The sequence below is a fragment of the Mustela lutreola genome, chromosome 1 (genome assembly GCF_030435805.1).
Source record: "Mustela lutreola isolate mMusLut2 chromosome 1, mMusLut2.pri, whole genome shotgun sequence".
In the NCBI taxonomy this organism is placed as follows: domain Eukaryota; kingdom Metazoa; phylum Chordata; class Mammalia; order Carnivora; family Mustelidae; genus Mustela; species Mustela lutreola.
In genome coordinates this window covers 239,529,410-239,548,139 of record NC_081290.1, presented here as the reverse complement: position 1 = coordinate 239,548,139, position 18,730 = coordinate 239,529,410, and the positions used below count along the sequence as shown (strand labels likewise).

At 38.6% G+C, this 18,730-nt stretch overlaps 1 protein-coding gene across 2 annotated transcripts; it reads left to right on the top strand.

Annotated features, from left to right (window-relative positions):
* The first annotated feature begins 33 nt into the window (after window positions 1-33).
* On the top strand, window positions 34-14,388 carry TMEM9B (TMEM9 domain family member B). 2 transcript variants are annotated; one of them, XM_059135479.1, is made up of 5 exons: window positions 34-271; window positions 2,386-2,477; window positions 6,783-6,891; window positions 8,792-8,926; window positions 13,187-14,388. In XM_059135479.1, exons 1-5 carry the CDS (start codon window positions 167-169, stop codon window positions 13,340-13,342), a joined length of 597 nt encoding a protein of 198 aa, XP_058991462.1. In that variant the 5' UTR covers window positions 34-166; the 3' UTR covers window positions 13,343-14,388. The 2 variants fall into 2 exon arrangements, with proteins under 2 accessions (XP_058991462.1, XP_058991472.1); XM_059135489.1 differs by lacking the exon at window positions 34-271 and adding an exon at window positions 2,152-2,173.
* The last annotated feature ends 4,342 nt before the right edge of the window (window positions 14,389-18,730 follow it).

Sequence of the window (18,730 nt, the reverse complement as noted above, 5' to 3'; positions counted from 1 at the left end):
CGGGGCGGATGCTTTTTGTAGCTGACCCGGCGCGGTCGGTGACGCCAAGGCCCAGACGGAAGTGCGGGCGGAGGAGCCCGAGCCCGAGCCGGATCCCGAGCCGGAGCCCCAGCCGGGAGCAGGTCTCGGGGGCTCCGGGCTGTGGGAACCGCTGGGCCTGGCAGCGATGGCGACCCTGTGGGGAGGCTTCCTTCGGCTTGGCTCCTTGCTCAGCCTGTCCTGCCTGGCGCTCTCAGTGCTGCTGCTGGTGCAGCTGTCAGACGCCGCCAAGGTGAGTCCGCCCAGCCTTCGCTCCAGACCGGAGCTCCTCCCCTCCTCCGGCCCTGCGGAAACTGAGTCTGTCAACCTGCTCCCTACCCATTCCTCTCCCAACCCTGATGGCCCGACCCCTGGCTTCACAGCCCTTGCAACACCCCCATACTGCCTGATAGCACCAAACTGCCTGCTAGCGCTCTAGCCCTCCAGCCTGACGTTGTGACAGTCACTGCCCCCACTGCCACCCGTAGCCCTGACACTACTCCCCCTCTTTCCCGCCGGATACCCCGCCCCCGTTTCCAGCTCCACCCAGTCTTCACCGTGCCCACGGCTGGGACCCAAGTCCTCCACCTCCTAGCCATTTCCCTTCCCAGCCCCGACAGCACCCACCTCAAACTTTACCTTTCCAACTCTGAGAGCCTTTAACTTTCCACCCTTAAGCTCCTTAAGTCTACCACCGTCCTCCACCTGCCTCAGAGACAGCCCTCTTCCTGCCCCGCCCCCTGTTCCCTAAATCAAAATTACAAGAAACCCCCAACTCACGGAGATCTTCCCGGTTAGGAACTAACTCATTTCAACTCATCCCTGAACCAGTTCCCTTCCCAATGAAGGAACTTGCCTCTCCTGGCAGCCTTCCTTGCCAGTAGGACCTACCCAAAGTCTCACCAGCCTGATATTCTGACCTAACTCCCTCCAGGATCTCTTGGCCCCCTTTTTGCCTTCTTTCTTCTGGTATTTTAGTGGAGAAGGAAGGGTCCAAACTGCAAGGCAGGTAAGGTTGTAGCCTTTCCCCCTGCTCCACTTCTGGGCCCTTCTCATGCCTCTTCATGCTACTCTTTTAGTCCGCTTCATGCTCCTACCCTCCAGACCTGCTCTGCCCTGTACACACTTGTGCTTCCTTCTTGATAACTTAGTTCTTTACAGGGGAAAACAGAAGGAATTCACATTAATATGGTGGGAAAACGATGAAATTTGCATCTTTTAAAAATAGGAGCTTTAATCGAGAATATCTTTAAATACAGGGGCTGGGAAAGACAGGTTAAATGGGGACAGATGGGGGGGTGGTTTGATCAGGAGTTCTTTTAGAAATCTTTCCTGCCTCCCACCAGCAATAGGGACAACAGCAAGTATCCTGTCTTTCAAAACATTACTGGCGTCCTCTGCACATCTCCTGTCATCACTTTAATAGTGTATCGTAATGATGTATTTATCTGACAGTCTCCATTACTAGGGTGTGTCCTCATTACTGGCAGAGACCATGCCTTACACTTATCTGAATCCACTTCATTGAGCACAGGGTCCAGCACTGAACAAATGCTCACTAAGTGGTGGCTGAATGAACGCGTTGTCAACAGCTCTGCCAGACATAGCACCAGTAGGCCTTGTCCTCTGGGGACTAATGAGCCATTTGCCTTCTCAGATAAATTCCCCTTTGCCGATGAAACTTCTCCTAGTCCCTGTACTCATATATTTAGTCACCTCTTTCTCCACGTCTTGAAACTTGCTTTATCAGTACTTATCCTCTCTGTCCACCAGGGATTAGAAGCAAAGTTTCCTGGGAAGAGTAGACCAAACTGATCTCAGTTAGACTCCAGCTACTTCCCTTGTGTACTTCCTTTCTAAATATAGCTGACTGCCTCTACAATTTCACCCTTCTGTAGAGTTCTGGTAGGACCCCCTTTGTCCATATTAGTGCCATTCTACTGAAGGGGGAAAGGATTGTGATTAGAATTGTGACTTGTTTTGAGAGTAATTTGTAGTTTGATTATTCCTCATCCTTTTGTAATCGGATTCTTATGCAGGCACAGTTATTTGTCTACTGTGTCTTTTTACTGGCAGGTAGCTGGTGATAACATTAGCACAGTTGAACTGTCACGTGACCTACAAATGTCATTAATAAATCACAGATCACGTACAGGTATTATTTCAAAATAATTTTATGTAATGTATATGCAGATTCATTAGCATTACCAAGAAGAAACTGTGGCTTTTATAAACTTCTGTCTGTCAAAATGAATTGTTTTAGAATATTTGACAGGGGATGCTTAGCAAAATGTATATGGTGCAGTTTTTTAAAATATTGTTGCTAACCTGTTAACAAGTTATACTAAGTTTCCATTTTTGTTGCAGAATTTCGAGGATGTCCGATGTAAATGTATCTGTCCGCCCTATAAAGATAATTCTGGGCATATTTATAATAAGAACATATCCCAAAAAGATTGGTAAGTATTCTAGATTACTGAATTGCCTGTCAGATTTCTTTTTGTGGTTGTCATTGTTAGCCCAGAATGTTCATCCAATGTATTGTTTCCTTTTTAAATACAATTGACCCTTGAACAACATAGGGCTCAGGTGTGCTGAACCTGACACAGTCAAAAATCTGCAAGTAACTTTTGACCCCCCCAAAACTTAGCTGCTAATAGCCAACTGTTGACCAGAAGCCTTACCAATAAAACAAGCAGTTGATTCACACACATTGTACATGTTATATGCATTATATACTATACTCTTACAATAAAGTAAACTGGATTAAATGTTACTAAGACAATCATAGGGAAGAGAAAATACATCTGCAGTACTGTACTGTATCTACTGGAAAAATTTGCATACAAGTGGACCCATGCATTTCAGCCTGTTTTTCAAGGGTCATCTGTATTTCTTTTTAAGTATGTCAAATTCCACTTCTATTTGAAAAAGTGAGAGTAAGGCACTGAGTGTGTGACATAAACATAAAGGAATATAGCCAAAACACTAAGCCCCAAGTAGGGAGGGTTTTATAATGGACAGAGCTGAGTTCGTAGCACCTACACTGGCCATAGCTACCTTCCTGTGCCCTCTTAAATTTTAGTCTCTCTTGCTTTTCTGTGGAAGGTAAGCAAGCCTCCTTTATCTGGGTTATACTTTGCACAACTTGTAGGTTTTAATGATATATTGTCAAATATAGGAGACTGTTTAAAAGTGTCAAAAAAAGGAGGGGCACCTGGGTGGCTCAATCATTAAGCGCCTGCCTTCAGCTCAGGTCATGATCCCAGGGTCCTGAGATCAAGTTCCACATCAAACTCCACATCAAGAACCACATCAGGCTCCCTGCCCAGCTGCTGCGCTCTCTCCCACCCACCCCCCCTGCTTGTTTTCTCTCTCACGCTCTCTCTCTGTCAAAAAATAAGTAAAATCTTAAAAAAAAAAAAATTCAAAAGGCTCAGGATGGAATGGGCATGAGCCACGTATATCCTTGTTTCCCTGTTGGTGTGCTGTGGATTTACCTATATCAAGAAGTTGCTCCCTCAGCCCTTGGAGTATCAAGCAGGCCTGTGATGACTGGGATCTTGACTCACTAGTCACCAGCAGCCTTCTCTACTTATGGATCTTACAAATAATAGCTTTTCTACATACAGCATAAAATGATTGGGAAGCAGTTTTTTCTTTAAGATTTTATTTATTTATTTGACAGAGAGATCAAAAGTAGGCAGAGAGGCAGGCAGAGAGAGAGAAAGAGAGAAGCAGGCGCCCTGCTGAGCAGAGAGCCCGATTCGGGGCTTGATCCCAAGAACCTGAGATCATGACCTAGGCTGAAGGCAGAGGCTTAACCCACTGAGCCACCAGGGGCAGCGTAGCAGTTGTTTTATAGCAAGATGGATGGACTCCTTCTCATGTTATTGTGATGTTTTATGGTTTGTAAACATGATAGAATATTGCTGGGGTAGGCATATAAGAAAAATAGCTCCCAGTGCTTGGAAATTTTACATGTACCCGATTTCATAGCTAAATAATCAGCAAAACTTTGAAAGCAAGATTAAATTCATTTGGTTACAATATTACAGGTTTACTTTGAAAAAGAAAAGGCAGACTTTGAGCATGTTTCTTTTTTCTTTTCTTTTCTTTTTTTTTGAGCATGTTTCTTTTTTCTGATGCCATTTTCTGTTCTTCTAATGGTATATATATATAGTTCAATTTGATATTAGATACGCGTTTCTTGAAAACTTCTTCTGAACTTCTGTGCTGCACTTTAAATTGTCTCACATTAAAAAAGTGATTTATGGGGACGCCTGGGTGGCTCAGTTGGCTAAGCAACCGCCTTTGGCTCAGGTCATGATCCTGGAGTCCCGGGATCAAGTCCCACATTGGGCTCCCTGCTCAACAGGGAGTCTGCTTCTTCTTCTAACCTTCCCTCCTTCATGCTCTGTCTCTCTCTCAAATACATAAATAAAATATTTTTTAAAAAGTGATTTAACTATATTCTTATAGATTTTATATCATCAAGTTACTTTTATGATACAAGAAAGCTCATATAAGTTTTTAAGTTATTCCTATACATTTTCCAAATACACTAAGCACTTATAATTAGTTTAATCTATTATCAGGAATAGAATATGATGTCTATTATTTGAGTGGCAGGTGAATTCACTGTTCAAGTGTTTAGCGCTAATCTTTTCACTGACTTTTTATAATTCCAGGTTCAGACGAAACCATATGGCATTCACTCTGGTTTTGGTCAAAATAGGGAGCTTTGAAAAGCAACAGTTGAAAACAAGGCTCCTTTGCGATTTTTTCTTTCCCCTCTCCCTTGCTTCCTTCCTGCAGCTCAGCCTTGTACTGGAGATAAGTTCTCAGCTTTTAACTGGTTTCAGAAGGGTAAGCAGGTTATGATCAATCAGGGTGTTATGACTCTACAATGCCTCCAATACCTGTTTGGTCCTAGATACAGTTTTACCTTCTGGCTTCCATTTTCTCTCATTTTTAGCTTTAATTCTTTATCGACTTACGCTGTCTGACAGAAGGAAAGTTGGAGTTCTGTGGTTTGTGTTTGGGGTGTGACGTTAGCTGATGATAACCTTGTTTTGGCACTAGGGGGAGGTGTTGCCTAGTTCTCAGAGTGGTTGAATTCTGTGTCTAGGTTCTGTGTTTTTGACTAGCCAGCCAGAGCCAACCTTCCTCTCCCACAGTACACAACTTTTTCACAGGGCTTAGTATCTCCTTGTTATTAAACTGTATCTGTACTTAAAAAGAAACACTCAATACTCAACATCTAGTTCCCCCAAGTAATTCCTAGGTATTATTATGAAGGCTCTGAAGCTGAAAAGGGAAACTAGGAGGTAAGTCTTATTTTCCTGAGGTTCAGAGAGCTGCAGGAGAGCCAACCTAGGTCGTAGGAGCCCTGGGTTCTGGTCTTTTTAGCTTCTAATCTACTCTGTGACCCTGTGCAGGTGACTTCTCTGGAAGTGTTGGCCTGGATGACCTCTGTGATTGAATGGGATTTAGCTTCCTCTGTCCATTTCTTGCTTGTATCAAGTTGGATACATTTCTGGTTTTGTTATATGCTTGGAACAGATAACACAAACTTGTATGGTGTAAGTGTGGAACCTTACATACTACCAGTTGAGGCTTATTTTTTCATTAGTATCTTTGTTAAAATCAAATTACCTGTTAGGGATAACTGATTGAATTTTTATCATTTATGCCATTTTGGGTTTTCTCTCTTATACCATGGCTCAGAAGGAGCAGGACATGAAAACGTAGATTTTGCCAGGCAGAGGGAAAGATGTAGCCTAGAGCATTGGGTGCCCCTAAGAAAGATGTGGGGAACGAGACAGGATCCTATCATGGTTCTTCAGACAGTCAGAAGTGCCCGAGGGAGAGATGACAAAAGAAAATTACCTAGCAGTTGACAGCACAGGAGAGTTTTGCCTACTTTTGCTGAAGGTGAACAGAGTAATAGGCTCTTAATAGTTGGGGAAATTCATAATTTAATTATTTCCTAGAATTGGCAGGCTTCTGGGAAAAGATTTGGGGTGGAGGGAGATTTTTTTTTTATAGAGTTGCTTTTTTTATAAGCCATAAATAAGTGGCCTAGAAAATGGGGAAAAAATAAAGAACATCCAACAACAAAAACATTTAGCCTTCTATTATTTTTTATATACTTCTTCTGGGTAATCAGTTTTCATTTTTAAGTACTTTTGTTGTCATAATCCTATTTCTCCATGTTTTCAATAGGCTTTTGCTCATTTAGAAAGATAATTTTTAAAAAATGTAGTTGTTTCTTATTGCACTTTTGACCTTTTTCCAGAGTTTCAGAATTTAGCAACTGTTCAGTGTGATTAGCCATGCATATACCACTCTGTGGCAGTTAAGATTGATGTTAATTCATAAAAGAGATAATCTTATATTTGAACAATGCCCCAAGATACTTTAAAGCATTTAAAGCAATTTTTTCTTGGTAAATGAACAAGTCTAAATATAACTTGATGTGCTAAGTAGGTTTTGATCCCATTTGAGATTTTTCAGGTGCATTTTGTAACTGTTAACAGCAGCACTTTTAGAAATAGCTACTACATATGTGTCTTTTTGGTTCTTAGACTGTTAAATCTCACCATATTGCTAATACTGAGGGAGCAAATGATTTCACTTCCCTTATTATTTGTTCCTTAAATTCTTAAGTTCAGTGATTATTCTGGATCTCATGAAAATTTTGACCAATAAAGGTAGAAAATCCAGGTAGGCTAAACAAGATTTTATCCTCATTTTTTCAGCGATTGCCTTCATGTTGTGGATCCCATGCCTGTGCGCGGGCCTGATGTAGAAGCATACTGCCTACGCTGTGAATGCAAATATGAGGAAAGAAGCTCTGTTACGATCAAGGTAAATAAAAAGATTTCATCTGCTTCTGGAATAGTTTCTGATGGTATCTAGAGAAACAAGACAATTTTGGACATCTGAATTCTATTTCATTCACTCAATCACTGTTCTTCCCTCTCATCCCCACCAGCCACTAATCTCTTCCTTCTTTATCCCCAGTACCAGCCCCATAGGAACCGTGGGTCTTTTCTTTGCCTGCCTCATTGAGATGCTCTGTGGATTGCTTAGGACATGTTACGTGGGTGTGATATGTGAAATGGCACAAAAATGCCCTGCGTGTAATTAGCATATCCTGAAAGATATCCCAGCTTTTCTATGAGCCACATATGCCAGAAGCTGGTGAGAGCACAGCATGACTAAGCCCTTTTCTTCCTGTCCTCTCAACCCTTGGCGGGGGATGGAGGTGGGAATAAATATATATATATATATGTGGACTATTCCAGAAATATTATTTCTGGATTCTAAGATTTCCTTTCTTTATTTTTATACGAAATAGAATGTAGATCACTCTCATCACCATTTGTACCTCTAATGGATTCAATTACTTTATTTTGGTGACTAACAGTTCTTCTCCCCAATTTTTTTATATGGAGCTTCCCATTCATTTCCCCCTGAGAAAAGGCTTGTGGGGAATCGGGTGGTCAGCTGTAACAGTTACAAGATTTCTGTGGGAGAATTCCTGCTCCAGCAGGCTGCTGTCCTGTAGAGAAATCCTCACTGTACTTTTTTGTTTTTTAGCTAAGTTTTGGATGTGTAAGTTATAGACCCTAAAAGTCACTCATTGTAAGTGTAGAATTGAATAAATTTTAGGAAATTTAAACATTCCCATCACCCCAGAAAGATCCCTTTGCTCATTTACAGTTAATCTCATTTCCTCCCCTAGCCTTAGACAGTCACTATTCTGCCTTGTGTCTCTACAGATCTGAATATTTCATGTAAATAGACTCATACAACATGCAGTCTTCTGTGGCTGGTTCTTTTTGGTTAGCATAATGTTTTTGAGGTTTATCCATGTTGTAGCAAGTTATCAGTAATTAATTTCTTCCTGTTACTGAATATCATTTTATTATATGAATATAACATTTTCATTATCCATTCATCAGTTGATAGACATTTGGGTTATTTCCAGATTTTTACTATTAGGAATAATGCTGTCATAAATATCTGTGCACATATCTTTGTGTGGATATATGTTTTCCTGTCAGGTAGATTCCTTAGAGAGGTAAGTTTATTTTAACCTTTTAAGAGACTGCCAAATTGTTTTCCAAAATGGTTGTTGTCCCATTTTACATTCCCACCAACAATGTGTGAGGATTCAGTTTTGCCTCATCCTTGCTAACATTTGGTACTATCTTTAGTTATAGCCATCCTAGAAGTGGGAGGGAGAAAGGTGTCACACTGTACTTCTTGACAGCGTACAGATTAAGATTTCAGGAAAATCACTGGCCTGAAATGTGTTTTTGTATATCTAAATTAATCTTAAAGAGTATTCTGTTGAAATTCATTTGAATTATATTTTTTGTTAGGGTGTTAGGGTTCTTTTTGTTGTTGTTTTGTTAGGGTTCTTTTAAGTTATCTAAACACCATGCTGCTGAATCTAGGACACTGTAATCAGGTCAAAAAAGAAAACTGGTGTGCGAGTAGTGGTGACAAATGATTTGCAGTAGGTGAAGATGGAGTTTTAAAGACTCATAATAAGATCCCAAAGACAAAATGCTCTCTTTTCTATTTTTCTTTAAATAATATTTTGGTGAAGAGTTGAGTTTATGTTGGAATCTAGTTTGTATAGAAATCCTATATGCTTAGCAGAAAAATCAGTCTTCGCTGTGGTTTCACTATTATTACACAAAATTCTGATTTCTTGGCTTGAATAGAGATGTAACTTACTTTCAACTTCCTTCAGGTTACCATTATAATTTATCTCTCCATTTTGGGCCTTCTGCTTCTGTACATGGTATACCTTACCCTGGTTGAGCCCATACTGAAGAGACGCCTATTTGGACACTCACAATTGATACAGAGCGATGACGATGTTGGGGTAAGTACTTGGCATGTCTCAGCTGGTGTATGGCCAATCTCTGTCACCATCTGATCTAAAGAGCAAGTGAAAAAATAGTTACATATAGATGTTTCTGTGCTGGGGCAGATCCTCAACTAGGGGGGCTAAGGACTGTTCTAATTTTAGTATGTCTCTTCATGCGGAAATTGCTCTGGTTAGCCATCAATATGGTGGTCTAAATTGATGATCCTTGGTGACTGTGCTGTATAAGGCTTTGCCCTTTAGTATCAAGGGCACAATTTTCATTGCCTTTCCATGTTTACACCAAGAAAAGCTTCTGAGATAGATTTCTCCCCAAGCTCCTGTCTGGATACTATTCTTGGCAACATGACCAAATATATAGAAGGCAAAGAGGCTTTAGTGAAGGGAAGCATGAAGACAGTGTTCTTTTCTTAATGAAGTGCAGCTTGATAACCTGCTGATGTTTTATATTTCTTTTCTCCTCCTTAAAAAATCTGCGATCTCTAGAGAAAAATAAAACCATCATTCTCGCTTCTCTTCTTTTCTTAAAAACACATTTCTATTTATACATATAATTGGTTTAATCAGTGTGTAAATTATTTTGTGGTTTCCTTTTTGTATTAACATTACTTCATTCAAAAATGTCTGGTAATTAAAAAAAAAAGACATAATCCACAAACTTGTTATTCAGTATAGCTTAGAATTATGTTGTTTTATCATTAACCTCTTTGGGCCTATTTTCAAATTTTCCAGTATTTTATTATTCTATATATCTAATTATTTTTAGAAATTACTTTTTATTTTTGATTACTTTATTGGCCTATGTTCCTTAAAATTGATAAAATTCAAGAGTTTCAAGAACCAATTCTAAAAGCTAAACCCAGGGTGAACCCTTGCTAACTATAGTCAAAAGTCCTTTTATCTTGGAATGGCTTGTGGACCTGTTGAGAAAAAATGAGAAGAGGGAATTATGACTGGATGGCTTGAGTTATTACTACAAACAGAGCCTGCTTTTTGATCAATATATTGTTATCAAACAAATATCAGTTACGAATACTCAACTTATTCAGGCAAGATTTGATTTATGTTTTGTCAAGAACCTATAAAGAAACATTTCTGCTTGCCTCTTTTTCCCTTGCTTCCTTATGAACTCAACCAGCACATAATGAGTTGGACCTGTATCAGGTCCTCTGCTAGGAATAGGGAGATGAACAAAATAGAAACAGACATGTAAAAGAAATGACTAATTATAGTATGTTTCCACCTTTTATTTTTAATCATGTAAGAAATGCTGATTCATTTTTGAAGAATTCCAGGAGGGGATTATTGATAGGCTGGGAGAAAGGTCAAGACTGAGATCTGTTGTGGTCAAAAACTAAGCATATGGGACAAATTGGGGAAAGAGAGCTAGAAGGACAGGAGGTTGTGTACCAGAAGCATTAGAGTCTCCAAAACTGTTCTCATGTCACTTTTCATTCGCATATGACAGATATTTCTCAGCCTCAACAACACTGACATTTTAGGTTGGATAATCCTTTGTTGTGGGGGGTTTCCTGTTCATTGTAAGATACTGAGCAGCATCCCTGACCTCTGCCCACCTGATGCCAGTTACCCCTGTCATCCCAATCATGATAATCAGAAGTGTCCACAGATATCGCCAAATGTCCCTGGGGAACAAAATATCCCCCAGATGAGAACTAACATATGAAAATGTTATGTATCAAAAGCCACATAAACTATTTCTTAATAGGCATATGGATAGATAGAAAGTCTGACTTAAACTATATCCTTTACAGTATTAAATATTTGGTTCCTGATTTTAGAAATAAACATTATTAACGTAGTGCACATAGAACATAAAAGAAATGGGTGCACAAATACGTAGGTGAAAACATGTAGGAAAAACATTTGATTGGTGGGGTCATGTGCTTACTAACCATTTTGTTCATCAGTAATCAATTCTGTGTATATATTAACTGAAAACATTATCTCTGCGAGTCCTGACTAACTCTGGGCTATCTATTGAATTGATTCTGGGCAGAGAGAGGTTTTCTAACCTCTAGCTGTGAATTTCTGGTAACAACTCTGTATCAAAAAAGTTAAATTTAAATTCCTACAGTTGTTGCTTATCTTAACATGAGAATTCTTGACTGTTTTAAAAATGTCTTTGTTAAATTCTCAGTTACATTCTTTCATTTTTGTTCACTGTAGAGCATTTTAAATCAAGTGAGAGGTAGTACAAATAGTTAAGAAACTCACTGCAAGTAGTCACAATATTTATCCTATCATGTATCCATGACACATCATTGCTATTATCAAAGCATTGCATTAAAACATGTTTTGTGTTTATTGTAATTTTATCAGGTGTAAAAAGAACAAACATATAAAAAGGGTAAATCTCTATTTGCATTCTTCTAGCACCCATGACCACGAGCAGCTAGTTCATTCTTGTTCTGATAGGTGGAAAATGGACCAAAAGGATTAACCGGTTTGTTTAGTCCTTTAAATTTGTTCGTTAGGAAAGTTTTTCTCCCTCTACCTTGAAGGGTAGATAACAGGTCTATGAAATTGAGAACTGCTCTCCTGTTAAAGTACATCCTTCTTCCCAGTCTTGTTTATGTCAAAACAAACTAATGGTAATACTATTTTATATACAAGTTCATTGAAGCACTGTATTCCCATAGAGTCATTTTAATCTTCTTGAACAAAATCGGTGTGTTGAGATGATATGACACCAAGTCAAGGTGAGGTGAGCTAAGTGTTGTGTTCATTTGTTAGATGACCTTGGATCGGTTTATTTCCTTATGGGAAATCAAGTAATCCAACAACTTTAGCCTCCCTCATTCCTGACTTTTTTTTCTTAAATCTTTGAAACATTTTGAACTTTATGAAATTGTTTTTACTATCTTCATTTGTAAGGTTAAAAATTTTAAAAATGGATCATCCTCTTTCCTTGTCTTGTAACAGTTGTTACCTAAATTAAGGAAAAAGTTGAGGAAATTTCAGTAAAGAAGGCAGGGAAAGATTCCTTATAGAAAATTTTTTGAAGTCTTTGAAATGTAGACATTGTATAAGTGAAGGACAACCAGGCATGGTAGCTCCATGTAGTTAAAGTTGTATATAGAGTTCTGTGGTTATGCACAGCTCTCTATAGACATGCTGACTCCTGCCTTGGATGTATAATAGAGCTTTGGCAAACATGCATGCAAAATAATATTTCTTTCTTTGAGGCAAGGTTAATGTAAGAGGTACAACTTGTTGACTTGGATCCTATTTTGGAACATTTAGAAGCTTTGCTAACACAGGGTTCAGGAAAAAGAGATCAAGGAAAGGGCAAACAGAAGCAATAAATTAGTATTGAGAGCTTTTTGTCATTTAGGCAGCTGTGTTTATATCTCTTTCATAGATAGATTAGCATGGTGGTTTCCTGTGTCATGACTACAAACATCAGTGGCATTGGTTTACTTTGACCAGGATAGGTTGGTTTGGGGTAACCCTTCAATATCCTCTTTCTTAAGGCAGCAGCTCACATGGAAGCCCCTGAGTGCTCAGCAGTGAAAGATTCGGGTGTTCATCTAATAAAAATGCTCAAGTAATAAATCCTTACTGTCCTTGGTAATAGAGGGTGATTGTAACCCTTGAGTTGCGTCTCTTCATTACAGATTGGAGGAGAGGAAAATGAAAAGGATTTTGGAAACCAGTCCATTTAGTGTGTGTGTTAAAGGTGCAGGGAAATACCAAAACCAGTTAAGATCAGATCCATCTCCCAATCGTGAATGTGGCCGGCCCTAAGATGACAAGCAACAATTCTAATATAACGGGAGTCAAGAAATTAAAAGACAAGTCTTTCCTCTGCCAGATTAGCTATATAGTATTGAATACAGCAAGGAAAAGCTCTACTTCCCATATCTGTAACATGTGAATTTTAACATGAAAGTAGATTTTCTTTCCCCTACCTGTCAGGGAAGGCTGGCCTTTAACATTAATGACCACTGTCTTTGTCTTGGTACTTGCTTCTTATGGGATATGTCTTTGGAAATGATGACTCATGGAAACATTTCACAAATACCTTCTCATCACTTAAGCTACTTGAACCACCCATTTCTGTTGTTGAGTTCATCCTACTTCTGGCACTTGAGTGCCTGGGAGTCCTTGGCCCCAAGAGATGGTCTGTTTATAAAATCTAGCTGCTCCTATCTCTGGCTGGATAATTGCCCTTTTGTGTGTGTTGTATCCTGATAATGCCATCTCTGATGTTCACCATTCCTGGACTTGCAGGATCACCAGCCTTTTGCAAATGCTCACGACGTGCTGGCCCGCTCCCGCAGTCGAGCCAATGTACTGAATAAGGTAGAGTATGCACAGCAGCGCTGGAAGCTTCAAGTTCAAGAGCAGCGAAAATCCGTCTTTGACCGTCATGTTGTCCTCAGCTAACTGGAAATCAAAATTGAAGGTGATTAGAAAAAAATGAGGCAGACAACTGAAAAAAATTGACTGAGTTTTCCTGGGTTTTGTTTTACTACCCTGTTGAGTTCACCAACTCTTGCTGGGAAATTCAGAATTGGAAACAGAAGTGTGCTTGGTATTTTCTTTTCTTGTTAATGTATTAATACAGACATTTTTAAGAGCACACATCTCAATGTTGGCCAATTAACCTTTTTCCTATTTGTGACTTTTACTAATAAAAATAAGCCTGCCTATAAATTATCTTGAAGTCCTTTACCTGGAACAAGCACTCTCTATTTCACCACACAGTTTTAACTTGGTTTTCAAGGTAATTTTCAGGTGTTTTTTTGTTTGTTTGTTTATCTGTTTGTTTTTCTTTCTGGCAGAGGAGGGCAGGGATGCTGGGAAGTGGTTAACATAACTTTTCTCAAGTCACTTTACCAAACAAGCTTTTGTAAATAGATTTAACATTCTATTTTCAAGTTTCATTTCTATTTTGCAGTGTAGCCAGCCTCATCAAAGCCCTGAATTACCCATTTGAATTTTGCACTGACTATATTATCTAGGTATCTGGTTGGCCTGTGACTGCACTTCATGGTAAAGTGGAGCTGAACTACCTGGTGGCTCTTCATAAAATGCATATTTTCCTCATGTACTGTGATGTCTGATGCAATGCATCCTAGAACAAACTGGCAATTTGCTGGTTTACTCTACTGACTAAACATAGTCCAGTGTGTGTGGTCTTTCTCATCTTTTAGTATCTCTAAGGATGAATCCTAAGAGCTTGGACACTTGCAATAAAGGAATTTTCTTTGAACCCAAGCGTCTCTGGATTGGTGACATACACACATTTGTCAACGTTTCCGGTCAGGTGGAGAGGCAGCTGTTTGAGCTCTAGTGTGTGCAGCTTTGAACTAAGACTGGAGTTCCTTTCTGGGTGCCTCTCTCTGAGAGGTATAACAGTTATTGGATAACTGGCTTTTTTCCTCCTATGTCCTCTTTGGAATGTAACAATAAAAATAATTTTTAAAACACCAGTGTTTCTCTCCTCCTTTTTGCTGTGTAATAAACTCAAACTCAAAATAACAAACAAAGACATTTGGTACCCTGTTATGAGACTACTGTTTTATAACAGTGTTTCATCATAAAATATCAGTACTAAATTATCTAAGTGTGCATGTGCATGTGGAGAAAAAGGAAGAAAGTAGAAATGTATGGTACTTAGATGGGGCTCTGAACGTATACAAATATTTTGATGAACTGAGAGATTAAAATTTATGAAGAAAAAAATGCATGAAGGATGGCTTATTCAAAGAAATTCTTGGCAAAAAGTTATAAATAAATCACATTAAATTAGTAAGGTTGAGGTTTAAGGAATTCTTTTTTTTTTTTTTTTTAAGATTTATTTATTTATTTATTTGACAGAGAGAGATCACAAGTAAGCAGAGAGGCAGGCAGAGAGAGAGAGGAGGAAGCAGGCTCCCTGCCGAGCAGAGAGCCCGATGTGGGACTTGATCCCAGGACCCTGAGATCATGACCTGAGCCGAAGGCAGTGGCTTAACCCACTGAGCCACCCAGGCGCCCGAGGTTTAAGGAATTCTTAATGGATTTTTTGGTTAGTAAAAAAAAAAATTGTAAACCAACAAACCTAACCTGAAATTACTGATTTTATTGTTAGTGTTTTTTTTTTTAAACAGATTTTTAAAAAATATTTTATTTATTTATTTGCCAGAGAGACAAGAGGGTGAGCACAAGCAGGGAGAACAGCAGGCAGAGGCAGAAGCAGGCTCCCTGCTGAGCAAGGATCCCAGGACCCTGGAATCATGACCTTAACCTCACAGCAGATGCTTAACTGACTGAGCCACCCAGGCATCCAGATTTTATTGTTAGTATTAAAAAATGTAAGTAAGTTCAACTACCAACCTAGTGGAATTTATCTCAGGTATGTAAGTCTGATTGAACATTCAAAAATCAATTAAATCTATCACAGCAACAGGCTAAAGAAGAAAAATGACATGATTCTATTAATAGATGCAAAAAAAAGCATTTGACACAATCCAACACCCATTTATGATTAAAAACAAACAAAAAAAACCTCAGTAAACTAAGAATAGAGGAGAAATCCTTTAACTTTATAAAGAACATCTACAGAAACCTAGAGCTAACATCACACTTAATAGAAACAAAAACTTTCCTGTTAAGATGAGGAATGAGGCAAGGACACCCTCTCTCATCACCTTCTTTTCAACATCATACTGCAAATTTTAGCTAATACAATAATAAGAAAAGGAAATAAAAGGTATGCAGATTGGGAAGGAAGAAATAAAACTGTCTTGTTTACAGATTGTTTACATAGAAAATCCTGAAGAATTGACAAAACCCTAAAACTCCTGGAACTAAGTGATTATACAAAGTTTGCAAGATGGAAGGTTAATGTACAGAGGTCAATTGCTTTCCTGTTTACTATCAATGAACAAGGGAAATTAGAAACATAGTACCTTTTACATTAGCACTCCCAGAATGAAAAAGGTATTAAATCTAAAAAAATATACATGAGGAAAACTACAAAACTGATGAAAGAAATCAAAGAACTAAATAAATGAGAGAGATTCCCTATCCTTGGATAGGACAACTTAATATTAATATGATCTTAGTTCTTTCTAATGGTCTATAGATTCAACACAATCTCAGCCAAAATCTCAGCAAGTTCTCTTGTACATATCAACAAACTGATTCTGAAGCTTATACAAAGAGGCAAAAGACCCAGACAAGCCAACACAGTATTAATGGAAGAGAACAAAGTTGGAGGACTGATGCTAACTCTAGGACTTAACTATAAAACTACAGTAATCAAGTGGGTGTCAGTGTGATATTGACTAAAGAATAAAACAGAACAGAGAACCCAGAAATAGACTCATACAAATGTAGCCAACTGATCTTTGACAAAGGAACAAAGGCAATACAATGGAGAAAAGCATTTTCTTTTTTTTTTTAGAGTTTATTTTATTTATTTATTTGATAGAGAGAGAGAATAAGCAGTGGAGAGAGGCAGAGCCAGAAGGAGAAGTAGACTTCCTGCTCAGCAGGTAACATGATGTGGGACTCGATTCCAGCACCATGGGATCATGACCTAAACCGAAGGCAGGCACTTAACTGGCAGCCAGCTTGGTGTCCCAAGAAAAGCATTTTCAACAGATGGTGCTGGAACCACTATACATCCACATTAAAAGAAAAAAAAAAAAAAAAAGCAAGACACAGACCTTACACCCTTCAAAAAATTAACTCAAAATGAATTATAGACCTAAATGAAAGACATAAAACTAAAACTCCTAGAAGATAATATAGGAGAAAATCTAGATGACCTTTGGTTTGGTGATAATCTTTTAGATCAAAGACAAAAAAACATGAATCATGAAAGAAAGTAATGATGATAAGTTGGAGTTTATTGCAATTAAAACTTGTACTCTGAAAGACAATGTGAAAAAATGAGAAGACAAGCCACAGACTGAGAGAAAATATTTGCAAAAGACATATCTGATAAAGTCCTATTATCCAAAATATACCAAGAATTCTTAAAACTCAACAATAAGGGGCACCTGGGTGGCTCAGTGGGTTGAGCCTCTGCCTTAGGCTTGGGTCATGATCTCAGGGTCCTGGGATCGAGCCCTGTGTCGGACTCTCTGCTAGGCGGGGAGCCTGCCTACCTCTCTGCCTACTTGTGATCTCTCTCTCTCTCTCTCTCTGTCAAATAAATAAAATCTTCAAAAAACAAAAAACTCAACAATAAGACAACCTGACTATAAATGGGCCAAACACCTGAACTGACACCTCACCAAAGAAGATAGACAGATGGAAAATAAGCATATGAAAAGATGTTTCACATCATGTCCTTAGGGACTTACAAATTAAAACAACAATGAGATACTACCACACACCAATTAGAAGAGCCAAAATTCAGAACACTGATAACACCAAATGCTGGTGTGGGTGTGGAGCAACAGGAACTCTTATTCATTGCTGGTGGGAATACAAAATGGTACAGCCACTTTGGAAAACAGTCTGGCAGTTTCTTAACAAAATTAAACATGAACTTATATGATCCAGTAATCACACTCATCAGAATTTACCTAAATAATTGAAATCTTATGTCCACACAAAAACCTGCACATGGATGGTTATAGCAGCTTTATCCGTAATTGCCCAAACTTGGAAGGAACCAAGCTGTCTTTCAGTAGGTGAATAGATACATCCATACAATGGAATATTATTCATCATTAAAAAGAAATGAGTTATCAAGCCATAAAAATATATGGAGGAACTTTAAATGCATATTACTAAGCAAGAAGCCAATCTGAAAAGGCCACATACTGCATGATTCCAACTCTGACATTCTGGTAAAGGCAAAACCAAGGAGGCAGTAAAAAAAAAAAAAAAAAAAAAAAATCAGTGGTTGTCGTGTATTGGGGGCAGGGAGGGATGAAAAGGTGGAGCACAGAGGCTATTTGGAGTAGTAAAACTATTCTGTATGATACTATAATGGTGGCTACCTCTCATTATGCATTTGTTAAAGCCCATAGAATGTACAACACTAAAAGTGAACGCTACGGTAAAGTACGGATTGAGTGATGATGCGTCAATATTTGCTCATCATTTGTAAAAATATACAGTGGAGAACTGGGGGGAGATGTTGGTAGTAGGGGTGGACATACATGCATAGGGGAAGGTGTATATGGGATCTCTTTGTGCTTTTTTTTTTTTTTTTTAAGATTTTGTTTATTTATTTGAGAGAGAGAGAGATTACAAGTAGGCCAAGAGGCAGGCAGAGAGAGATGGGGAAGCATGCTCCCTGCTGAGCAGAGAGCCCCATGCAGGGCTCGATCCCAGGACCATGGGACCCTGGGATCATGACCTGAGCTGAACGCAGAGGCTTAACCCACTGAGCCACCCAGGTGCCCCCTCTTTGTGCTTTCTGCTTCGTTTAGCTGTGCATTTAAAACTAACCTAAAATATAAAGTCTAAATAGAGGAAAATAAATTTTAAAAGTATGTTAATAGTATTTAGGTTCATATTGACCTTGCTGGTTATGGCCTTAATTTCTATTTAAAAGAATATTGATCAACATTATGAGACTATTACTTACAGAGATTTTCCATAAATAATTTTGATAGAAAATCTTATAAATAGGATGTATGGGAAGGCATTCTTTTTACAAAAGAATTTGTTACAAGAGTCTAGTTTTGTAAGCAAACCTTTCTACTTAGTATTGTTATGTGTTGTCATACCTACATATTAGGTAGAAAAAATAGCTAAACCAGAACTAAGCAGTTCTGTTTAACTGTAAGCTACTTTGCATATAGTTCCTAAATGATCACCTAT